Source organism: Pipistrellus kuhlii, unplaced genomic scaffold, assembly GCF_014108245.1.
Source record: "Pipistrellus kuhlii isolate mPipKuh1 unplaced genomic scaffold, mPipKuh1.p scaffold_m20_p_18, whole genome shotgun sequence".
NCBI lineage: Eukaryota > Metazoa > Chordata > Mammalia > Chiroptera > Vespertilionidae > Pipistrellus > Pipistrellus kuhlii.
The window spans coordinates 11371924-11398050 of NW_023425493.1; the positions used below are offsets into that span (position 1 = coordinate 11371924).

General features: G+C 39.8%; 2 protein-coding genes across 13 annotated transcripts in view; both read left to right on the top strand.

The window, feature by feature from the left end:
- Positions 1-17440, top strand: part of RCOR3 (REST corepressor 3) — a 42926-nt gene extending 25486 nt beyond the window's left edge. For 8 of the 10 annotated variants that reach the window (XM_036442622.2, XM_036442620.2, XM_036442621.2 and 5 more), the window contains 3 exons: positions 5848-5905; positions 14119-14360; positions 14841-17440. In XM_036442622.2, coding sequence (XP_036298515.1) covers positions 5848-5905; positions 14119-14360; positions 14841-15185 — 645 coding nt within the window. In that variant the 3' untranslated portion in view covers positions 15186-17440. The remainder of the gene's footprint in view (positions 1-5847; positions 5906-14118; positions 14361-14840) is intronic. The other 2 variants (XM_036442624.2, XM_036442623.2) reach the window with 2 other exon arrangements.
- Positions 17441-23446: 6006 nt separating this feature from the next.
- The window catches only part of TRAF5 (TNF receptor associated factor 5), a 37571-nt gene continuing 34890 nt past the window's right edge, over positions 23447-26127 (top strand). For 2 of the 3 annotated variants that reach the window (XM_036442631.2, XM_045583110.1), the window contains exon 1: positions 23449-23554. The gene's annotated coding sequence lies outside the window, so the exon portion shown is untranslated. Of the gene's footprint in view, positions 23555-26127 lie in introns of all 3 variants that reach the window. The other variant, XM_045583111.1, reaches the window with a different exon arrangement.

The window sequence follows — 26127 nt, forward strand, 5'->3', positions numbered from 1 at the left end:
AGTTGGAGTCTTAGATTAATAAGCTGACTCTTAGTTTTGGAGGTTTTCATGTAACAGCAAAATCGTATAATAGATTCTCCCATTTAAATCCATTTATTGGGCTAGAAGTTACTAAACATTTATTACATTTTTTTTGGTTTGTTGTAAAAATAAATAAAATGAAACAACTACAGTCTTAACTCTCTACCATTTGTACATTGAAGTTTGAATATTACTTTGAGCTTGATTTATTGAACTCATATGACTTGAAAATGCATATATGTTTTATCATCTATAAAGTGTCCAGCATATTTATTATTCCTTCTTTTCAGGGGAGAGCAAATTGAATAGATATACATATTTCAAAATACTAGATTTACAGTCATAGCAAAGACTTTGAAAAATCATTTAATTTATCACCTTGGAATTTCTAACCTAAAGAAGTTCACTAACTTTTGGAACAATAGGCTACTAAACGATGTAACTCAACTAGAAGTAAACAGTTACTAAAATGCTTTACTTATTCATTTGGTTGTATTTGTTATTTTCATCTAGGGAAAATTTTGATGAAGAACATCCATATTTCAATAAATATATATTGATCACTTATTTCATGTAAAGCACTGTGTAAGGCAGTGTGGGTAGTGTGTGTTTGGGAAAAGGGGGGACCCATAAAAATGAGGAAGAGATGGATTTTCTTTTTTTCTCCTTTTCTCCATCTGCTTAAAAAAAAAGCCAAAAAACTTGCAGTCTAGAAACTGATTAGAGTTGTATGATAGATTTATAAGGGAAGTGTTAACAAGGAAAACAAGTGGTCATTATTCATTCTACCTGGGATCATCAGGGAATTCTTCCTAAAGGGGGATGTTTCAGCTGAGGTTTGAAGGATAAGTAGGATTTTGTTACATACGAAAAGGACAGGCACCAGGACTCATAACAGTGGTTTGGTGTTGAGCAGTACATTCCAAATATACATCCAGTGGAAGAAAATAAATGCATTTTTAAAAACCAATCAACAGGTATTCTCTAAACACTTCTTACGTGCTCATTATTGTGCTAATAACTATTGAGAATTCACCAGTCCATGTAAATCAGTCTTTTCTCAAGTAATATATTGTCTACTTAGGAAGGTCCACTTGGATTCAGAGGACCAATTACCACCAGATATCAGAGAGATAATAACAGGGGAGAGCTGAACAGGGACTTCTTTATGGTAGAGATCAGTGGGTAATGACCAGAGAATAAAAGTCCTTGTGAGAGAAGTCTACCTTTTAAATTAAGTCAGATGGAAACACCTTCTAATTTCTTCAATATAGGAAGGAAATAATGAAAATTTTTAATTTTAGGGAAGTTATCCTGTCAGTATTATACAGGGTAATTTAAAACTTTGCAGCTATAAAAATCCCAAACATATGAGTGATAAAATAAATGGTAAAGGGGCACCGGGTAAGGCCAGATATTAATTGTAGAAACGGACAGCAAGTGATAAATCCAAAGAACACTGCAAGTAGAAAGTCATGTATTTCCTTGAATGAGAGTGTTGGGGGTGATGGCATGTTTGGTTTTGTTTTGGGTGGAAGGAGGTGGAGGCAAGGAGGTTAATTAATCCAGGAAGCAAGAAACTGAGTAATGCTTTTTAAAGCCAGGAGTTCCCCCATCTGTGCTTGTTTTCCTGCATGGGTTGGTGACATCCTTCCATGTGGATGTTCTATGGAATTTTTGGCCTTGCGTGGAAGGTTTGACTTGGTGACTTTTTCTAATTCTTCCCATTCAGAGATGTTACAAATCCACTTCTGACAAAAATGGGGCAGATATAAAGACAAAGTAAGTTAGCAGGGAAAGAATGCAGTAAAGATGCTGACTATAGGACTAAACTATTGTGTATTCACAACTGTAAACCTCCTTTTACCCACCCTGTATTAGATTTTTTTGTTTTATATTAACATTTTATTATTTTTAAAACAATGGTATTTCAGACTGGGGTTGTGGTAGAATGTTCTCAGTGGTACCATCCAGCTAACCACAACTATCACACAGTTTCAGATTCCTAGATATCTAAATTAATCTCTACTGAAGTTTCTTGGGTTTAAAAGAGAATATAAAAATCAGTGACTTCAAAGAATCCTATGTATTTAAAAAGTTTTACTCCTTTTCTCATTCAGTCTGTCCCCTCTTCCATCGCTTCCATTTTGTCACACCTAGACTGTTTAATTCCTTAACAATTTCAACTCCTCCTCCCCTGCCCTGGGCCTGCATTTTTCTACTGAGGTTTCTGCTAATGACTAGTTTCCACAACTCTAACTCCTTGTTTCCTTTGCGTTTTTCTGAGCCCTGGACATAGATGTCAACCTCTCTTTTTCCTTTAACTTGATGCTATGTTCTCTTTTATTACTAACACTAGAGGCCCAGTGCACAAAATTCATGCACGTGGGTGTGGGGGAGTATCTCTCAGCCCAGCCTTCACCCTCTCCAATCTGGGACATCCCTCTTAGAATCCAGAACTGCTGGCTCCCAACTGCTTGCCTGCCTGATTGCCCCTAACCACTTCTGCCTGCCAGCATGATCACCCCCTAACCACTCCCCTGCCAACCTGATCGACGCCTGACTGCTCCCCCGCTGGCTCGATTGCCCCCAAATGCCCTCCCTTGCTGGCCTGGTCACCCCTATTGCCCTCCCCTACCAGCCTAGTCACCTCTAACTTTCCTACCCTGCAGGCCTGGTCACCCCCATCTGCCCACCCCTGCTGGCCCAGTCACCCCTAACTGCCCTCCCTTGCCAGCCTAGTTGCCCCCAACTGTCCCCTGCAGGTCTGGTTCCCCCCCAACTGCCCTCTCCTGCAGGGCTGGTTCCCCCAAACTGCCCTTCCCTAAAGGCCTGGGTCCCCCCAACTGTCCTCCCCTGCCAGCCATGTGTCCACATGGGGGTGGCCATCTTGTGTGTTGGAGTGATGGTCAGTTTGCATATTACCTCTTTATTATATAGATGTCTCAGTTGTATTTTCCTTCTATACATAAATACAGACATTTTCCAAGTTTTTTATCCTCAGAATTCATTTCTCTTCTCATTGAAAATACCAATCTTATCACTCGATAATGTACATTTAAATGGCACAAATTGAAGGACAGATATTCTGCAAATAAAACATTTAGTCATAGCAAACGCAGTAAAACTGCCATTCTGCCTGAACTCCATTTATCAAGTGTATGCCCCTGAGTGAGCAGCTACGAGGCTGGGAGGTGTGAGCCCACTGTCCCTCAGTCAGTGTTAACTTCCACAGGCCGCCTTGGTGAGTATATCCTTGAACTTAGTGAGATTGTGTATTTACATATGTGTTCGTATTGTTCACTCAATGATACCCTAAATTCGAGCCAAAGGCTTCATCTGGGATTGAAGTAAAAGACGAGTGGCCCAGCCCAGTGCTGGAAGAATACCTACTCTTTGGGTCGATGTGCCCATCTCCATGGCTGCTTTGTGAGAACATTTCAAAAGTAAATTTGACAAAACTTTTTAAAACTCATACACTGGCCGAAACCAGTTTGGCTCAGTGGATAGAGCGTCAGCCTGTGGACTGAAAAGTCCCAGGTTCGATTCCGGTCAAGGGCATGTACCTTGGTTGCGGGCACATCCCCAGGCAGCTGATCGATGATTCTCTCTCATCGATGTTTCTAACTCTCTTTTCCTCTCTGTAAAAAATCAATAAAATGTATTTTTTAAAAAACCTCATACGCTGATTTTAGAACCTCACATCTGAGTAAGAGTTGACCCCATTATTTTCCCTCATGAACATTTGAATAGATGGATCTCTGGATCTCTGTTAGCCTCGAGTGGATCCAGAGCTCCACCTGAATATCATTTTCATTGTATCTTACGTTAAATTCATCACCTTAGCCTTCTTCCCCGCATTTCCCAGACCAGTGTTTCTCACGACCTCTCCTGAATTCACTCCAGTTATCATCTATCCCATCCATCAACATACCGCTTGATTACTCTCTTGTTCATATAGTGCAAATGCAGAACAAAACAAAATGAAATTATAAATCTTGCAAAAGATGCAAAACTTCATGAAATCTATGAAAATAGAAGAGAATGGCTCTCATCACTTGCAACATTGTTGACAGATTGGGTAGCTAACAAAATTAAAAATTGGAGGAAAAAAAGAATAATCACCAATAGAAAAGCATTTCAAAAAAGGATAATTAGATTACCAAAAATCGAGAGCCCCTTAAAAAATTCTTGAAGTCTTCTAAGCAAAGATAACTCATTCCTTGCTCATATGAATTTCAAAGCTGGGGGTGTTACCATTATATAGTCAGAGAAGATATGCCAAAAAAAAAATGAACACATAAGATCATTATATTTTTAATTTTTGTAAGTTTTCATTTCATATTCACATTAAATTGCAATCAACCCTTTATTATTTTAGCCATTTACTTTGAAATATTTGGGCCTGTTTTAAATAGGTTCTAGAATCAATTATCCTTAGGTCCCAAGGACCTCCCTTATCTACCTTTGTAACATTAGATTGCATGGGGAGCATATCTTTAAATTTTCTAGTTTTTCCTCTATCATATTTATTTATTTATTTATTTATTTTTATTTATTTTCACTTCTTCAGCCTTAGTTAACCTTTTTCTTATCACTGCCTCTGTATGCCCTATTTCCTCTCTCTCTTTACCTTTTACTGTTGTTCTTTGCTTCATTGCCAGTATCCTAACGCCGAGCACTGCCCATTGTCTGCCTGGCTTGCTTGCTCTTCAGTTTTAGCCTCATCATCTGGAATTCAGTGTTTTCTTTAGGTTTTTCCCTCCCTTTCTCTAAGTCCTGTCTTACTTTTTCTTCTCTAATAATTTTTTTTAATTTTTAATTTTTGTTTTTCCTCTCTTCTGAGTGCTTACTGATACCACTTCACACATGATCAGGGAGTTTGTGTGCTCTGTAGAAACTCTTATTGCGAAGACCATGAGTAAGATAAGCCCTAATCACCCCTTCTCAAAGGAAGCCTTTCTGTTTTGCCCAGAATGTCCCTGTATCACATGAGGGCACTATTTCTGGGCAGTATCTACTGCCAACCTCGTAGATCGGTGTACTTACCTCTGTTCTCCATTTACTGCCAGCAGTCCTTGAGAACTAACCGTGATATACACCAGTGGAATTCAATCGGTTGTTTAATATTGCCATAATAAAAATCCTAAACTTAGGATGTTTTTTGAAATAAAAATATTGAGAGGAATACGGGAGGCCTTGGGGGAGATATTCTTAGAGTGGGTCACTTTCTGCTGCAGAAATGGTTTAGGGCTTAAGCCTGATCTCCAGTTCTGTGTTAATTTATACAACACTACTGTTTTGAGATTGTCACAGGAGAGTGCCCACAGGATAATGGCAACCTTCTCTTTAGCCTCTAAAGCACCACACAGTCATTTCATAAACAAAAATACTAGGTTATAGGTAATACCTTCTAAATGTGAAGAGAAGAAATTTTAGAAAAGGTCACAGATTCAATATAAAGACAAAGTTTCTTGAATGTTTAAAATGAGGCTAAAATTAACGTGTGCAGTGAGTGATGGGAACATTGTAGTTGGAAAATGAGTAATTATTTTGGCCTGTTTATATAGGTTTTCTGACTAGAGTCTAAATGTGAATGTTGTTCATTCTCCCAAACGTGTACATTTCTCTTTCATTATCTTTTTGTGTGGGTAAAGGGTAACTCAGAATATATTTTAATTATAAAAATTAAATCTTCCAAAATCAGAGTTTTAGTAATCTGATGTCTATGATTTGGTGAAAAAATTTTTTAAAAAAGTAAGTAAGCACTTTGGAAAAATGTCTATCTTCATATCCTCATTAGGAAACTTTTCTTTAATTTTGTAGTCAAATCAGAAAATTAATGCCCGTTGGACCACAGAGGAGCAGCTTCTAGCAGTGCAAGGTATATTAAAGATAAGCAGTTCTTGTTGTTAATAATTATTGAACTTGGCATGAAAGGTGACCACCGTAGTTCTTCCTTACCTTTAGAAATGGGTCGAGAAAGGGCTCTTGTGTTCACCACGAAGTCCTGGTGAACAGCGATTCCGTTTTGTCCTTGTGAATATGACATACTGAGCCTCTGTGCATTTTGAGTCCTGAACGGTGTGTAACTCATTCTCAGAACTCTAAGAAAGTGATGGTCTGACAAGCTCGCACAGTCTGTGGTCTTTGCCTCTGCTTTGGTATTCCTCAGTTGGGTTCATTCTTACCATATCAGTCATTGACAACTCGTGGTTAAGAGCTTGAATAAACTAGTATGGGTTTTTGGTTTCTTTGTATAGTAGTGTATCTATTTGATAAATATCGGGCATTGAAAACTTTAATAGTGTACTTTATTCTCAGCATATAACACTTAAGAGATGTGCCACTGAATGCTTAGATACCTGACTTTAAAAATGTATAGATATTACAAAAGTGATATGTCAAAAAAATATACATTTAGCATGTTTAATGCACTACAGTATTTATAAGAATGTTTTGTTGAATTCTATGGCAGAACATTTTTTTGTATGAGAAATACTGTTGGGCACATTGGAAGCATTATAAACTTGGATTTTCTCGTGTTTGAATTACTTACAGAAGGGCAAATTCCATATTTTTATTCAATGTTGTAGTTGATTTTTTTTTTCTCCCTTCAAAATAAACTATCTGGAGAACTGATTGTGTGATTTTAAGTTTGGCCTGCAATCTGTTCCTTCGTAGTTGATCCCTCTTTTGTTGAGCAGCACTAGCTATTTTATCTAGGTTCACTACTGTAAGAGAATTGAGCCCAGTGAAACATACAAGTGTACCTTTAAAAATATTTCCAAATATTCAAACATAGAGAACATATTTAACTCAAAAATACTATGCAAGCACCATTCGGATGTGAGAATAATGTAATTAAAGATGGATTAATAGATGGCTCTGCAGTTTGGATGAGAATGAATAAGAACTACCAAGCCAGTGTGGTTTGAAATTGTCACAAGAGAGTGCCTGCAGGATAATGGCATCCTTCTCTTTGGCCTCTAAAGCACCACACGGTCATTTCACAAATAAAATGCCTGGCCTGTGGAAGCAAGGTACTGGATATGCACTGAGCAATCTGTATGGTAGAACTATGTTTCTGAATGAGTCAGAACAAAATTGATTTATAATGTTCAGTAATTGTTGTTTTAAAATTACAAACTAGCGATTTTAAAATTAGTATTTTTAATGGCTTCTTCAGATTCATTTAGAACTATGACTTGTAGCTCTAATATAGTTATTTGAGTAGGCATTGCTTTTATTGACACAAAGCCTGTGTTTCCCTCCATCGCAGTCTGTAGCCTATAGAATTTAACCCTGGTTTCCAGTATTCAGTTGCTTAAAGGTTAGTATATTAATCCTATTCTCTAGTGTAAGAAATTATCCCGGTGAGAGAATTTTCTGAAGAGAATCACCGAGAAAAATCTGGGCTAATGTTTCTCTATACTGCCCTCAGGATTTAGAACTGTTCTTACAGCACTAAGGGATAGAGTCTGTTGAATCTTATGGCTGTGTTGGTTATTATGCAAAGCTGCATTCCAAGGAAGGGACAATCCGAAGATTTGCATGTATAGTGTGAACTACATGTGTGGTCATTACCTCACCTTATAAATATTAAAGAGTGGAGCATTTCTAGATATAATCAAATATTTCCTCTCTGCTGAGATATATTTATTAATATATTATTATGCATATCTAAAAAGTAACCCTAAATAAATTACACTAGTGCAGCAATTTATACAGAAATATGCATGTTCTTGGGATTTTGAAAGTACTTCATTTATATGTTAATGTCTTTTTTTATTTATTTGACTCTGGAATTTTTGTTTCCATTTTTTGTTATTGTTGTCAGTTTTGTTGTTGTTATTGTTACATAAAATAAGACAATATAAAGCTATTTTCCAAGATAGTTATTTGAGGGAGAATTAAAAAGTGCCATTTTGCCTCATGTGTTCACACGTCTATATAATGTATTTTATAAGCAATATAATTATATAGCAATGTCACTTGTACCTGAGTTTCAGTGTGGTTGAGGTACATAATTGCAGTTTTTATTTTAACATGGACAGTTTGCTATCAAGAAATATTTTATCTTAGCAGGCAATTGGTTTTTTTTGTCTTTTTCTTTTTAATCCTTATTTCTGATAAACCTTTATATGATGTTATTATGTGGCTATTTCAAATTTACAAAGAAATCATTTATTTTTTGTTAGTAACATGTTTTAATTTACATAGGATTTGTATTTATGCATAGGTATTCGGGTTTGATGCTCATTTGTTAAGTGTATTATTTTACTTTGCTCCTAGTTGACTATTACAGTGGCCTGGAGAAATACTGACTCACTGTAGTGTCATAGTGAGATTTGTCACTCTACTATTAAGTAAACTTTTGTTGTAACTCCTTTAAAGCCAACTAACTGTATTAAGATAATTTCCTAGAGCCTAAATATATATTTTCCACTTTATTTGCCATTTGTAATCTAAATACTAATGACTTAAAATACTAAATATTTGAATATATTAATATTATTTTAATATTTAAGTAAATAATAAATCTTGTACCCTTTTTTCTCCCTTATTTAGAAGAAAAAATCATGCTCAGACAAAATAGTAATGTGTGTTTATCCTTGTGTAATCTATCACTTTATTACATTAGTTTTAGTTCTAGCTATGTTATAACATTAATACGTTCTTCAAGAGTCCCCAAGTGGGAATTTATAAATGCTGATGATTAAATCCTCTTAAATACTTGCCAAGAATGCTATATCTTCAATTTCTGTAATCAGTTTCAGCCTTAAGTATCTAAAATTTCTATTATAACAAATTAGTTAACTGTGAAGCAATTATAGTCTTCACATATTTGTTAATGATGAAATATCCCTGTTTTTAGTTTGTGTCATATAAATATTTTTTCTAACTTATAATGCCTTAAGAAATTAACCTAAAATCAATTTTGATATTCATATGATGGGCATTTCTTATTTAGCAATAATTAGGAAAGGCTGGAGTAGGGTGAAGGGAGACAATGGGGAAAAAAGGGAGCATCTATAATGCTTTCAAGTGAAAATAAATTTAAAAAGAATTAGGAAAGAGCCCAAACCGGTTTGGCTCAATGGATAGAGCGTCAGCTTGGGGACTGAAGGGTCCCGGGTTCGATTCCGGTCAAGGGCATGTACCTTGGTTGCGGGCATATCCCCAGTGGGGGGTGTGCAAGAGGCAGCTGATCGATGACTCTCTCTCATCGATGTTTCTAACTCTCTGTCTCTCTCCCTTCCTCTCTGTACAAAATCAATAAAATATATTTAAAAAAAAAAAAAAAAAAAGAAAAATTAGGAAAGAAAATAGATTCTAGGTGTGTGATTTTTTTTCATGTAAATGTAACAATTATTAACTCTGTTAAAAAATAACAACTTATAAAGTGTAATAACATTTACTCTTTAGAGTACATAGAGGCAGAAGCATGGTATACAATATTTGCCATTTTTATTTTAGATCTCCTCTTAAATGTGCAATATTTATTTGGTAGTCATTAATATTAAAGAAAAAAATGCTCCTCAACTAAATATTTGTGCTTTTTAAAATAAACAACAAAAACTTTTCCCAATTTTATCAAGATGTCAATTTTAATTTTTAGTTAATTTTTTTAATTGTAAGTCTTCCCTTATAGAACAAAAAATAACAGAACTATGTTCAAGAGGATTATGCTTACAGTTCAATGTTACCTTCTCTCCCTGTAGTTCATACATTCATTTTGTTTTAGGAAAAAATAAAGTTTCAAATCTAGAATTTGTCTTCTTTCTCATCTCCTACTTTTTAAAAAAGCTAGACTCATGCCTAAAGAAGGGGCAAAAAGATGTCACTTGGTTAATACATAAGGATTCTTGTGACCTACCTAGCACATGAACAATCAAAAGGAAGTGGAAATAAGAGATTCCTGCCTTCCTATCTAAAAGGCAAGCCGTGCTTTAGAGAGTTTGTTCTATTATAACAGGTATCATAAGAATGGAGATTAAAAAAAAGTATTAATTATCAGCCCTCTGCTGCACTTGCTTCAAATAACTAGTGATTCAAAACTCTGAGCATTTTTATGATGGAATTTAATGTGTAGGGTAACTATGGAAGATGGGGATGTAAAATCAGAAGAGAAGAGCTGGACATTAGAAAAGAGAATGTATGATATTGACTTTCAGTTCTGGCCCAGATACACCAGTCACTGTCCCATTGCAGTTGGCAGTTTTTCTATCATTCTTTAATACAAAGCCTTGAAGGGATCTTTAGGAAGTAGAAAGGAATGCATATTTTCAAATAGTTTGAGTTTTAAAATCTCTAACTGATAGGAAAGAACCACACCCTTGAAGTTTCTAGGTGTTACTGTGTTTTTTATTTCAAGATAATATTTTTTTAAATTGAGATTTCCTAATTATACCAAGTACATGCTCACTTTAAGAAACTTTGCTATAAGAAGCAGGAAAAAATATCCTCCCAAATTCCACTACTTAGAAGTAGTTTGCCTCTGTAATGTTTTTGCTTTTCTTCGTTGTAGTCCACAAATTTTTAAATAACTTTTTAAGTATACCAAAAACAGGTTCCTGGTATCCTTTCTATATAAGAAAAAAAGTGTATAATTCCATGTCCAGAATTGGGAAACACTATATTACAGCTGTTCCTGAAGTTACTATCTTACTAGCCAAAGCTCAAAAAAATATGAATGTATTTTCTTGGATAATATAGAATACCGATTGAAAAATGTGGGCTTTCATAAAATGTAATGATAATATAGTATCCTAATGAATTTTCTTTTTATGTTAATTCCCCAAACAAAACTTTAAAAGTATATATTAAAGTTTATAAGGTATCATTTGCCGGATAGAACTCCAAGCTTTCATTTTAACTTTCAAATGGAATTTAGAAATTTGATTGAAAACAATTTTTTTTTCTCTCCCTGAGAAATTTATAATTTACCTCTTCCAGGAGTCTCTCAAGTTTTATTCCACTAATCTTTGAAAACTGGCCCCTTGCCCTAAAGGTGAGAAGTTTTATTTAAAACCATGGTTCCAGTGGACCTAAGCCTTTTACATCTTCAGGGAGAGAGAGGTTGAATCACTGTATTTAAGTACCTTGCTGATAAAGCAGGCAGGTGGCCTTGTTAATTGCAAACTGAAGAAAGAATGGACCACCTTACCCAAGTACAAATTGGAACTAAGGGAGGTCTGATGTCATATGTGGTTAGAGTCAGTTGCTCGGCACTGCTGCTCCGGCCAGATCATCCAGGAGCCTCGCTGGGGATTTTTCTAAAGGAGCAATTAAGTCTTTAATTGGCATTTTACTAGAATTTGCTAGTTATCAGCCACTGCCTAGAACTTAAGAATTCCACATTATAGCCGTCAGCCACTGTATAGAGCTTAAGAATTCCTCCTTATAGCCAAAATAGGCTGTTGAGCAGTTGGGAGTGTGAAGGTGGCAAAGAAGTCAGCTATATGTGACTCTCGTGGTTTGGGGAGGAAAAGTAGAATGAAGCCTCATCAGGAAGAGAAATCAGTCATGGTTCCTGAGCACATCCTGTGGTGATGCTGGGGCTGGCGTGTATCCCATAGGACCGTACTTCCCAACCTTTCCCATTGCGGCAAACAGAAAATTAGGAAATTTGTCACAGCACATGGGGCAAACAGACAAAGCTGCAAACAGAGGACACTGTCAAGGAACTGTAGCTCACGCCCAGACCCTGTGCAGGCATCCTGCAGTCTGAGGGCCTTAATATCTGGCCCATTTGTTCTCAGGACATGATTGGGGTCCTTAGCTAGACTACAGCAGTCTGCAGTGTGGTCTGAGCCTTGACATTTTGCAAAAATAGGTAATATAAGGCTGTCATACATGAGTTAATAATAAACACACCAAGGTGACTTGGGAAAAGTTCTTGACATTGAAAATGTCTGGGAAAACTAAAGTTCTTATAGGAAGCAGCTTTGGTTTGGCGGTCTGTAATTCTGGAAATGCAGCAATATTGTGACAAGGTAAAGTCCATTGATCAAGAGAAAATAAAGTAGAAGATCAAAAAGAATAGAGTCAGAAGAAGCAGGGACAGTTATATAAAGGCATCTACCTGGAAACAGCTTAATGGTGGGTTTTGGAATGTGTGTTGCTCAGCGAATAGGTGTTCTGAGGGCTGTAAAGTCTTCAGACTTGGAGTCCTAGTTTGTCTTAATGTGATTTCTTGCTAGTAATACAGAAGACATAATCCAGATTTATTTGAGGTTTTGTTTTTGTTTTTTTTTGATGATACATTGAGGTTTTGTTTCTAAGCTCATGTATTCAGTAAGGTTCAGGCATTTCTAGAATGTAAGTTAAATGTCTTTTATGAAATTAAGAAACTGCATTGTATTTCTGATTTGTAGTTATTTTTCAGTGCAGTGATCTCAAATGACTTGCTGTTTTCCAAAGTATATGCAATAGAGAAGTAATTCCTAATATGAAATTAGCCTTGAATTTTTATTGCCATATAAACCATCAGTAGAACCTAGTCACCATTAGAATTTATACTCAGTATGAATTTCCAATTGGAAATTAGCTCGTGAATTTTAAGAGAATATAAATTAATTTATATTGCTAAAATATTGAGTATCATTACTACTGTGTTGTCATGCATGTGTTATCTGTCCTATTCCTTTGAGAATGGAACAAATAAGCATAATTTACATACCTCAAGTTCTATATTAAAAATGGGATATGGTTATAGCTTAATAATGTCAGACTTCCCCCCAAATGCTCTAAGAGTCAAGCCTAGCTAGGTGAGTGTAGCAAGAGATACATATTCCCAAATTCTTAGTTTAAAATAAGGGCAGAGTTTAAAAATAAAAATCATGTTCCATCATGTTGGTGCTTTAAGGTCATTGGGTAATGCCAATAGGTATCAGTAAGAATATATCTACTATTTTTGCTGGGGTCTTAACATAACCTTATTCTCTCATCTGTGATTGTATACTTATTGCTTACTTCAGTCCCCATATCTTTGGCTGCTTTCAGACTATATCATAAGCATCAGTATTTTTTCCCCCTCCATTCTCATTTCTATGGTTAATGAGTTATTATTTTCTGGTACTTTAAAAAGCCATTTTCAAATTATAAAATAAAAATTTTTGACAACTTTATATTTTGAGCTAAGTGCATCTGTTTCAAGAATAAGTCAGTGAATTTTCTTAAGAGCAAATTATTAGCCATCTGATTATATAAAGTCATTTTTAAATTCCATAGCATAATTGACTATCTCAAGTTCATAAATATTATCCTTCATAATGTAATTTAATAAAATATCCATAATGAAAAGTTGGGTTCTCAAATGACTGAATGTACAGTCCTTAAATTGGAGATAGTGATGAGAAGCACAAGTGCTCTACCAGTATTCACTGCTGTAACCTATCCTTACGTCTAGAAGGCATAGCTAAGGCCCCTTCATTGACACAGTCTTCAGAACTATTACATGAGTTGACATTCAACTAACTGAAAAAGACCTCCCCTTTTTTTGTTTATCAGATTGTGATGATTCTCTTGCTTGTTAATTCTTATCTCATTTCTACTTGTTGGTACTCTGGTGAGATAGCAAATAATCATTAAATTTGGTATTAAGACCAAAATTATGCTTTTCTTAATGGGGGAACCCTAAGACTACTCACTCATTCCATTGAGGGGATAAAAGAGATGGCTCATTACCATCCTGTCTTGTTTACAAACGGTGTTGCTCAAATTTAGGTGACTGGCTACTAGGGAAATAAATGAATATGGAATTGAGGATGGAACAAAGAATTCAATGCTTTACAATAAATGGACTGTATTTGAGAGTTCAAAAGAGGATTGGAGAAAATAACTGAGTATGTAAAAAATGGTAAGTCTCTGATTGTTCAGTTGAAGGCAAGTGGCTGGCTCGATGAAATGACATAATTGATTGTTTTCATCTGGGACCCTGATATCTTAGCCTCTATCTTAGAACTAAGAAATGAGCAGAGTTTATCAGAAAGGATTTTCATTGCTGGTATCTTGTGTGTGTGCATGATGTATAGTACACACAGCTCTCCTTATTGATCCTTCACCAGGTGTATTATTTACTTTGCCTTCCAGGTGTCCGCAAATATGGTAAAGATTTTCAAGCTATTGCAGATGTAATTGGCAACAAGACTGTTGGCCAAGTGAAGAACTTCTTTGTAAACTACAGGCGTCGGTTTAACTTAGAGGAGGTATTGCAGGAGTGGGAAGCAGAACAAGGAACCCAGGCTTCTAATGGTGATGCTTCTGCTTTAGGGGAGGAGACAAAAAGTGCTTCTAATGTGCCATCAGGGAAGAGCACTGATGAAGAAGAGGAGGTGTGTTTGTGTATGGAATTTGAGCTAATATGAGTCGAGGAATCACCATTTTGTGTGGTGGTCTGTAAGGTTAATTGGTCAGAGGACAAGCTAAATGAGCATGAAAGGTTGACAATACACTTACTCAGTGGTGCATCTCTTGTGACTCTTAAGTCATAATGACTTGCTAAGATCTGATCCTAGAAGAATGGAGAGTGTATTGTTCTTTCATAGTCATATTTTTATTCCTAGTATTAAGCTGTTTACTAATAAAGATGCCTGTTTGGTAGCTTCATTGCTTTTTCAGTTTTTGTTTTTTTTGTTTTGTTTTGTTTTGTTCTGTTTAAAATAAAAGAAGCTCGTGCTTCCAAAAAATACTGGTGTTATGTTTTTGTTTTGTTTTGATTTGTTTTGTTTTTCCTGTGACAGCCCAAACTATATTGTATTAAGCTCCTTAGGAACTGTCATCTCTTACATGTATTTTTGTTTCCTCACCTCTAGGCACAGACCCCACAGGCTCCTCGGACTCTGGGTCCATCACCTCCTGCCCCACCATCCACTCCAACACCAACAGCCCCCATTGCCACTCTGAACCAGCCTCCACCACTTCTTCGCCCAACACTGCCTGCTGCCCCCGCTCTTCACCGGCAGCCTCCTCCGCTCCAGCAGCAGGCTCGGTTCATCCAGCCTCGGCCAACTCTAAATCAGCCTCCTCCGCCTCTCATTCGCCCTGCTAACTCTATGCCGCCCCGTCTAAACCCAAGACCAGTGTTGTCCACAGTTGGTGGTCAGCAACCACCATCACTTATCGGAATTCAGACAGACTCACAATCCTCACTGCACTAAAATTAAGTTGGACAGAGCTGCAGTAACTTTTCACCCACCATGTACCCATGCTCATCTGACCAACAAGAACGAGGAAAGACTAATCCTTCCTAGATCCTCAGGCTGCGGACTAAGGCAGTGGGCTAGCGTAGTGGATGTCTAGGAAATCCAAGACATTTTTTAGTTCACCAACTGAGACATTGTATAAGAAAAAGCCTACAGTTAGGCTCCTTTCTAGAGTGTATGTACAGCAACATGCTCTCATAAAAGAAAAAGAAAAAAAAAAGATTATTCTATATACCAAGGGGTTTTTTTTTGTTGTTTTTACTGTATTTATTTTATTGAGATTTCTTTATATTCCTGCCTCTTCATAGTCAAGGCTCTTAGTATAAGAATATTGACTTAGGAATTGTGAAAACTCCTCAAGTTTCTTAAGATAAGGATGTTTGACATTTCTTTCTTTAATTTAATTTTAACATTTTCCTATGTTAGGAGTGTAAGAATGAGTAGCCTGCATTTCATATTTTGGCATATGTTCATTTAATGCATATTTAAGAAATTATAGCCACATATCCCTTTTTTAAAAAAAAAATCTTGCTTTCTTTTCTAAAGGAATATTAATATGTTCCTTTCAAAGAAAGCAATTAAATCAATTGCAAAGCAATTATATGAAATCATAAAGAATGTACTGAACCTACTAACATTTAAAATAGAGCTTGGGGTCCTAGTGCAAAGTTCTTGCTTAAAGGTCTTTGACCTGTCATCTATCAGTAATGGAATCAGAATAATAATAAATAGGAATGAGGACTTAACTTGTTAAAGTATAATGTCTTTAAGTTCCTTGAAAATGAAGTTCATTTTGATTTTTGTTTTAATGTTTCTAAATACTGTCTGCTTTTAACTAGTTGTTGCCTATACCTAGAGATGTTAGAAGCGAATTATATTTTGTCAGTTATGTGGAGATAGTGATAATGGAAGCATTTATTACAATACCCTTTCTGCGTTTAGGTTCTGAACTTAAAACTGCCCTCATACTTAATATGGTCTGCATTTAATATAAATGATGGTTTCTTGATAAATCTCTATTGTACTATTTGGATACATTTGTGTATTTCTTGCAGCCAATGTGTATGACTGGGTTTGGTTTAGGGTTAAATCATCAACATTATTTTATGAAATAAATTTAAGGATTTGTTCTGTGTTATCTAAAGATATATCCGTATATTGTCACAATTGTGCTGTTAACTTAAAATGCTGAGACCCCTTTTTATAAAGAGACAAAAAAAGCAAACATTTCAGGTTTTCTTAATTCAACACATAATCATTACAAAGAATATTTTAAAAGTGATAGTATTTCAACAATATGTTACTAATATTTTTGATATGATGATTTCATATTGGAATCATGACTGTGCAAAGGGACAGATTGCTCAGATTGCTGTACTAGTGGAATACAAGGCTAAGTGTTTGCACATTCACATTCTCACATTCAGAACTACTTCACAAAGTAGTCAACCTTCAAGAGCCTAATTTATTATTTGAGGGGTCATATATTCCCAAATTATTGGGAAGATAGACCCTATCATTGGCTCTAAAGCCTTAAAGAGCTCTAGACTCAAGTCCATTGATTCAGTTTTAATTTTGACATTTAGACCACTTCTTTCCATTAAGGACTAAAGTTCTGGCATAATCAAAAAGTTTTTCCAGGATGTGTGTCTGTCATTCTCATTGGATCATCTTAAATAGTTTTGGCCCTGGACTATAAACAGATAGAATCTAATTTAAAATACTTACTATTCAAGAATTTATACTTATTTTTACTTTAAGAGCCATGGGACAAAAGATATCTAAAGCCTAAAGTATTTAGATTGTCTTGCATATGTGCATACTATACAGCTTTTATTGTCTTGTCTTGTCAGTAGGCCTTCAGTATGCAATATGTGGCTTATGTCAGTCAAGTTGGTCAGCACCGGCATCTGTCCAGCTGTTAAGTATATTGTGATTCATTTAAAATCTGTTTTATCCCAGCCACAGGCCAAAGTGCTGTATCTGAGGGATGTGCTGTGATTTGATTTATGTACACTAGAGCACACAGTAGAAAAATCTTAGCTTCATTAGTAATATGACACATGTATATAATGAGATGTCTTTATTGTGTGCTTTGCATATTTTGTAAATATTTTGCACGTCATTATTTTTCTTTTTGTTTAAGCAGTGTTTGGCCTGGAAGAGTGATATGCTTGCTGCTTAATCAAAGGATTAAAGAGTTAAAGATGTCTATGTCTTCTATTTTTATATAATTTCATGTTGTATGAGGAATTTAGGACCTCTTCACTGTGAAATTCTAAATATTTTATAAAATTGCGAAATCTAGAAATCTTTAATGACCATGTTATTAATTTCAGGGTTATCATTTTTGAAAAATCACCCAAGTATTTTCTTACAGAACTAAAAATAAATCACACTATTGATGCATCTGGTAATATTAATGAAAGAATATTTTTTCTATAATTCTAATTCAGTATGGATAGAGGTAAAGGTAAGTTATGATCAAAACTTTTTCTTAATCCTACAATTAAGTGAGTAGAATAAAGATGAAAGAATATAAAGTTCTATCAATAGGAATAGGTGTAGGGAACAAGCAAAAAATAATTTTAAGTTAGAAATTTGTTATAAGAAGGTATCTATAAATGAATACAGAAAGAATTCAATAATGAAGTTTGAGGAACCATGCTATATAGTAAAATGTCTTTAAGAAACTACTTCATTTTCTAATAGCATTTATGGGAATACATAGCTTTCTGTTAGGAAAAATAGGTAACATGTAACTCCTCCCAACTTACATTTTTGTCATAACTTTAATTGCCTTAGTGAAGGAATACCCTGCAGCAATAAATTTTAGTAACAACAGAGTTTGGGAATAAAACAAATTGGATTCCTGCTTCCTGGTATTCAACCCTTTTGTGTGAGCAGGGCTTAGTGACTTGATTCTGACCAATGGAATACAGCCAAGGTGATGGGATGTCTGTAGTTAGGTTAAAAGATTATGACTTTTGACTTGATAGATTTTCCATTGTCTTTGCTTGCATGCCTGATGAAGCAAGCTGCAATGTTAGGTTCATGTATAATAGCAAGGATAGGAGGCCAGCCCCTTACCAATAACCAGTAAGGAACTCCGAGTAACAACCTGGCAGGAACTGAATCCTGCCAACAACTTCGTGCTTAGAAAACGAGTCCTTCCCCATTTGGGCCCTAAGATGACTAGAGAGCCAACACCTCCATTGCAGCCTCTGAGAGACTATGAAGCAGAGAATTCGGCTAAGCTGTGCTCAGATTTCTTAACACCACAGAAACTATGAAGTAACGAGTGTTTGAGTTAGTTTGGGGGTAATTTGTTATGCAGCAATAAAAAACTAACATACTGCCGAAACCGGTTTGGCTCAGTGGTAGAGTGTCGGTCTGCGGACTGAAAGGTCCCAGGTTCGATTCCGGTCAAGGGCATGTACATTGGTGCGGGCACATCCCCGGTAGGGGGTGTGCAAGAGACAGCTGGTCGATGTTTCTCTCATCGATGTTTCTAACTATCTCCCTTCCTCTCTGTAAGAAATCAATAAAATAAAACAAAACAAACAAAAAAATAACATACTGTTGCTCTGGCAGGGTAGCTCAGTTGGTTAGAGTGTTGTCCCGATATGCCTAGTCAGGGCACATAACAAGAATCCAGCAATGAGTACATAAATGGAACAACAAATGGATGTAGTTCTCTTTCTCCCCTTCTCTAAATATCAATAAACATATCCTCAGGGGCTGATTTTTTTTTTAAGTTGGAGAAACTATATTAAAGTCAGATAAAGATTTCAAAGCAAAGAATGTTATCAAGGATAAACATGGTCACTTAATAATGATAAAGGTGCCAGTTCCCAAGAGAATACCTGATAGAAGTGCAAGAAAAAACAAACAAACAAGCCAATCTGCTAGTAAAGTCTGTAATTTCAATAACCCATCTCTCAACAGCTGCCCTGACTGGTCTGGCTCAGTTGGTCGGAGCATCCAGTACCCCAAAAGGTCAAGTTTCAATAATAACTTTAAATGTAAGTGGCTTTAAATGATCTAATCAGCTGAGACCGGTTTGGCTCAGTGGATAGAGCGTCGGCCTGCGGACTGAAAGGTCCTGGGTTTGATTCCAGTCGAGGGCATGTACCTTGGTTGCGGGCACATCCCCAGTGGGGGGTGTGCAGGAGGCAGCTGATCGATGATTCTCTCTCATCGATGTTTCTAACTATCCCTCTCTCTTCTTCTCTGTGAAAAATCAATAAAATATATTTAAAAAATAAATAAATGATCTAATCAATAGGCTTAGAGTAGCTGAATGAATAAGATACAAGACACTTATACATGCTGTCTTAGGGGACCCACGTCAGAAGGAAAGATACACGCAGACTAAAAGAGATATTCCATACAAATGAAAGAAAAAAAAAAAGCTGGGATAGCAACATTTATATCTGACAAAATAGACTTTGTGAGAGACAAAGAAGGACATTGCATAGAGATAAAGGAAGCAGTCCAACAAGAGGTTATAATCCTTTGCAAAGTTGGCATCTAAATATGTAAAGCAAATCTTTTTTTTTCTCATTTTTTAAAAATATCTTTTATTGATTTTTTACAGAGAGGGATAGAGAGTTAGAAACATCAATGAGAGAGAATCATCGATTAGCTGCCTCTTGCACACCTCCTACTGGGGATGTGCCCGCAACCAAGGCACATGCCCTTGACCGGAATCGAACCTGGGACCTTTCAGTGCGCAGGCCGACGCTCTATCCACTGAGCCATTTCATTTTCATGAAATGGCTTTTTCATTTTTTTTATTAAGGTATTATATGTGTACATATCTTACCATTGCCCCCACCCCCACTCCCAAACACGCCCTCCCTCCCCAGAGTTTTTCATCCATTGGTTTTGTTTATATGCATGCATACAAGTCCTTCGGTTGATCTCTTATCTCTCTTGTAAGCAAATCTTGATGGACATAAAGGGAGAGACTGAGTAATACAGTCATCGTAGGGGATTTTCACACCCCATTGACCTCAGTGGATAGATCTTCCCATGAGCAAGTGCGTGTGTGCATTGTGAGAGGAATCCCCTGGAACAAATACAGGGACAGCATAGGCCTTTTCAAATGGGTGCTGGGCCCACACATAATAGATAAGAATAGAGTGACGCAAGTAGGGAAAAAAAAACCCACACAAAACAAACAAAAACCCACACACAGTCCTTCTTGAGCTCTTAAGCTAAAAGAGCAGCTGCTGGGTGCACAGATACAGGGGATGTATGTCCACACCAAAACCCACACACCAATGTGTATGGCAGCTTTCTTTATCATTGCAACATACGGAAGCAACCAAGATGTCCTTCAGTAGATGAATGGATGAATGGGTGAGTGAACTGTGGTACGTTCACAGATGTATCCTTGGAAAAAGAGTCCTTGAAAAGGAAGCCTTTTATTTAAAAAATTACATCAGTCCTCGGGGAAGCTCACCCCGTCCCTACTCAACACTCCCTGCCTCTCTTCTTGTGGTGCCATCAGCACACTGACACCTGGGAAAAGGTCGTTTGATGAAAGCAAAGGTGCCACATATCACTGGGTGAAGAAATTAAGTACAGAGAATCCACAGGCATTCATTCATTCATTCATTGCTCAATATAGGACTGTTGGTGAGCAAGTGAGCATTCTATGTCCTCGGGACCCTGAGTCTGCTTTTTTGCCTGACAGTGGTTTCTGCTCTATCATATTTTCCATTACATGCAAAGACTTTCCATTATCACTCGCAGTGGAAGTTAGAGGTGCAATCTAAGACCCAAGGAGAGGATACTTCCTCCTTGCCTGATCTCACTCATCTCTAAACGATGAAGATAGGACCGTTTACCCCGTGTTAACTAACCACTAACTGCGTTGATCAATCTTGTCAGGGAAGGGCGGCCTGAGGAAGAGGATGCATCCATCTGCTATTCCAGTAGGTGGCTCCCTGCTCTCTCCCTCTGCACTACTTCTTTGCCAGCCGGCGCTGCAATATTTTACCCTCTTGATCTATCCAGCCATACGGCTGGAAGCTATGTCTTTCTGAAGTCAGGATAATCTTAGGGTGTTTAGAAGGAACATATAAATATTTAGCCCTTTTCTTCTGTGTAAAAAGTTAGTGTATAGTTCAATCCTGCCCTCATTTTAGTAGATGAATCCAAATTCAGCACTGATTCTGTTTATTGCAAATAGTTAAAAACACTCAAACTGCTAATGTTTATTTCCTTCTCATTGTTATTTTATTTGAATCCACACCAACCATATCTTTGAGGGGCAGGGTGGCATAGTGGCTAAGAGCACCAAAATCAAACTGCACAGGTTCAAACCCCACCTCTCCCAGACTGAAAAACTGGCAATTTTGGGCAAGTGGTTCCAGAGATGACTTTTCTCATCTATAACATAGACCTGATGATTCAATGGGTTAATATGAATAAAGCACTGAGAGCATTGCCTGGTGCATAATAAGACAATAAATCGTAGCTATAACTGCGAGTATGTAATGTTTGTATTGTATGTCCTGTTCCTCTTCTTCCCATCCATCTTCAAGATCCTTCAGCAAAGGGACCATGTCTTCCCCATCGGGTTGGGCTAGGTCCCAGGGTTGGTTTCCTCTGTTCTTCCGGACACCCCGCCTAGGATTCTGCGATTTACAAGGGGACCTGGGAAGATGTTCTTGACTTCCTACTATCAGCCATCTAAAATCCCTCTACTGCCGAAACCGGTTTGGCTCAGTGGATAGAGCATCAGCCTGTGGACTGAAGGGTCCGGGTTCGATTCCGGTCAAGGGCACGTACCTTGGTTGCGGGCACGTCCCCAGTAGGGGGTGTGCAAGAGGCAGCTGATCGATGTTTCTCTCTCATCGATGTTTCTAGCTCTCTATCCCTCTCCCTTCATCTCTGTAAAAAAATCAATAAAATATATTAATAAAATAAAATAAAATCCCTCTACCTTGCTACTTAGGCGCCTAGCCCTGGGGTCATGTGGTCTGTACTTACCACCTTGGTGATTCACTATCTACTCCAGCGTCTGATCCCCATCACATTTAAAGCTTAGATATTCTTCTTAAAGCATATTGACTGCTTTATTCAGTTGATGGAGAAGAGGGGCAGGGAGAAACAGATGAATCACAGTCAGTGCTGGTACCGAGGGCCCTGAGCATACCTGCATATATGCATACTAGACACTCCTGTTTCTAGCCAGTGAAAGGAGATATACCTTTATCAAACACATCGCTTACAGTGTTGGGGATGGGGGGTGGGTAATGAGAAAGAGGGAGGAAGGTATACTGTGTGGGGAACAGAGAGAAATACTAAGGTTCATGGAACACCTGCTCTGTGTCAGGAGAGCAGGAATGTCATCACCTCATTTCATTCTCACAACAAGATGGTGAGGTGGCTCTGGGGTCCCGGAGCCATGCCGGCAGGCCCCACTTTGGGATGGAGTGGTTAGTCTGGCTCACCGACCAAAAGGTTTGCATCTGAATGTCTGGCTCCTGTTGAAAAATAAAGACAGGCTGGCACTGAGCCTGGCTGCTCCCTGAGACCCCATAAGTGCTCTTACATGCACCAATGTTCCTTCCCTTCCCCAACATTAAAAAATCATAATATTTTTTGAAAAAATGCAACACAAAAAAAATAACCTCCCTGCTGTATGTTTCCTGCCTGACTCCTATGCGCATCAGAGCTGGCTATGTCATTGTTTCCCCCTTTTACTGACCAGTCCTGGAAGCCCAGGGCAGTTAAGTAACTTTCCCATGGCTGCCAAACTGAAACCGAAGAAGCTAGCATTGAAACTTTGGTCCATTTCCATCCAAAGTCCATGCTCTTTATGTGCTATCCATTTCCACAGGAGGTTTATGTAGACGGCACGCATCCTTCAGAACCTCTGCTCACAAAGACTTGGTGGAAAAGAGCCCTAGATACGGGACTCTAGAGCCACCGCACTGCATTCAACTTGTGGCTCTAGCACTTGCTGAGCGCCTAGCATATATATATAATTTTAAAAGTTCTATCTGCTCTGGGTAACTCAGTGCCTCCTGCCCATCACCTTCCAGTCCAGTGCATCTGAAGGTCTGGATCCTGCACCCACCTCGCCAACTGCTCCCTGGGGCCCCGCCCTGGGCCCCGCCCCCCATCGCCGGCCCGCCCCTCCTCCTCTTCCTCCTCCTCCTCCTCCTCGTCCTCCTCCTCGGGGGCGGGCCCTGCGCTGGGCTTGGGGGCTGAGAGCGCCCGCCTCGCCGGCCTGGCTGGTGCCCGCTGCCCGGAGGAGCCAGCGCCTGCGGACGGCGCCGCGGAGCCCAGCGCGGCAGCCATACGTGAGTCCGGCCGGCAGGCCCGCCCGGGGCACCTGTGGGCTGTGGGGCTGGGGTGGCGGGACTCGGGAGCGCTTTGGGCTTGTCCCGTCTACTCTGAAACCGAAAGTTTCATGCCCCCGCGCCCCGCGCCCCGCGCCCCGCTGCTAGGGCCCCAGCGAGTCCCCGCCTGGCGCAGGGAGGCCGGCGGGTGCGGGTGCGGGTGCGGGTGCGGGTGCGGGTGCGGGTGCGGGTGCGGTGGGGAGGAGGGGTGTGGCGAGGACGGACACGGGTCCCGGGCAGGGGAGCTGCTCTAGAGCGCGGCTGTGGGCTGGAGGGCCAGGTTCGAGTTGGGGTGCACCCGCACCCCCGCACCCCACCCCCCTGGATCCTTCTCTGTCCCCTTAGGGGTCCCCTCCACTTTTGCACGGCTTTCCAACCTGCGCATTCCAGGGTGAAATGAAACTTTATGCTGGAATGAATGGTAACCTCGCACTTAGACACGCACCCCTCAAAGGAAGGTGCCTGGGAGGGAAACCAGGACTCAGAAGTGAATGAGTTTCCCAGGGGCAGGCAGAGAATTGGTGCCATCCGAGTTTCCACACCACAGTGCCTCCCCCGTGCTACGGTCCGCGGGGTTTTGGCAGTTCTGAGAATGTTCAATGAATAGTGGGCCCATGTTCTTTCTTATAAAGTCCTCACCTGAGGATAATTTTTCCCATTGATTTTCTTTTTCTTGCTTTTCTTTTCTTCTTCTTCTCTTTTTTTTTTTAATATTTGCTATTGATTTTTTACAGAGAGGAAGGGAGAGGGATAGAGAGCTAGAAACATCGACGAGAGAGAAACATCGACCAGCTGCCTCCTGCACACCCCACACTGGGGATGTGCCCGCAACCAAGGTACAAGCCCTTGACCAGAATCGAACCTGGGACCTTTCAGTCCTCAGGCTGACTCTCTATCCACTGAGCCAAACCGGTTTGGGCTCTTTTTTTTCTTTTCTTTTCTTTTCTTTTTTAAGAGAAAATGTAAGGGAGGGGAGGAGAGGGGAGAGAGAGAGAGTGAGAGAGAGAAGTTGCCTTCCACACGCGCCAGACTGGGGCCAGGGATCCACCCTGCAACCACCGTGGTAGGTGCCCTTGACCAGAAATGTAAGCCGCCGCCCCGCGGTTCCCAGGCCCACGCTCTCACCCAGCCGGCCAGGGCTGGGACCGCGTTCCTGACGGATCCCCCCCCCCCCCCCCCCCCCCCCCCCCCCCCCCCCCCGCGGCAGACTTTCTCAGCTGGTTCTGCACCTCCTGCAGAGTTTCCTTATTTGGCGATTTCAGATTTACTTTCATTGCAACTCGAGTTCTCTCGCGGTGGCAGGCAGGCCTGCCCGGGGCCCGCCGGAGGTTGGTGACAGGAGGCCTGGCTCCGAGCCCAGGCCGCCCCTCTGCACCCCCGGGCTCTGACCCGTGCCTGTGAGGACAGGCATCCAGGAGCCGATTTAATTCCGTACATAGTTGTTGTGTGGGAACTGGGGTTGGGCCAGTGGAAGAAGCTTCCTTCCGTCAGAGACATTTGCATTTTAAAAGGGCTGAGGAAGACATCACACGCCAAGAAAAAGAAAAAAAATGGGTTGAAGTCCTCCTAGGAACAGAACCGTGCTGAGTGTGTGTGAAAAATAATTTTAGGCCTTAGACACACTGCCAGGGACAGGGCTGTTGGCACAGCTGACGGTTTGGGTGAGAACCTCCCAAGGGTACTCTTAATTTGAATGCAAGAGACAGCAGTTGCTGCAGGAAATGACTGTGAGATAGAAGCAGAGGATGCCTCCCCTCTGTAAACACGTTTTTGTTCTTGTTTGTTTTGAGCTCAGTGGGATGGTTTGGGTCTCGGATCCTGGAGGCCCTTCTCGGGGTCTCGGACATAGGCAGGCAGGAGGCAGTCTGCCGTCTGAGCCAGCGTCCGGGAGTCCTGCTAGAGGGGAGGGGATGGAGGAGGCGGCTCTCTCAGGTCCTCTGGGCCCAGGCCTGGGGCAGTGGGGATAGGATGGTCGTGGTTTAGTCTGTCAGCAAGCCTCATCTGGGGCACCCTGGCTGGGGGAGGCAGGGCAGTGAGAAGAGTATGGCAAGGAGACGGCGTCCCCTCCACTGGGAGGACTGGCTGGCGGCTTGGGTAGTCCAGTGGCGATGGTGTGCAGAGCGATGCAGCTGGAATGGAAGCCTCTCAGTCGGTCCTGATAGGCCAGCCAGGGGCAGGGCGTGGTGATGACCTCAGCTTGTCTGGGGAGGACCCTGAAGGAAAAATGTTAATCCCTTGCTGGTAAAGCCCTTTCCTTCTTAAAGCACTTTCTCACTGTTCTTGCCCTTTTGTCCTCATTTGCCCTCCACTCTTATGAGTCAGGCCAACGCGGGCCTCTTGTCCACTTCTTCCAGATGGAGACAGAGAGCACAGGGTGTAAGAGGCTGTTAGGCTCCCCCTGGGCCAGGCCGGGCTCCGAAAGGCGTCTGGCTCCTGTGCTCCAGGCCCCCACCCTGGTTTCTCAGGGAGCCGAGTCTGCCCACCGCTCCTCCGTCCCAGGGGGTCAGCAAGGGCACCCTGACTCTGGCAATGCC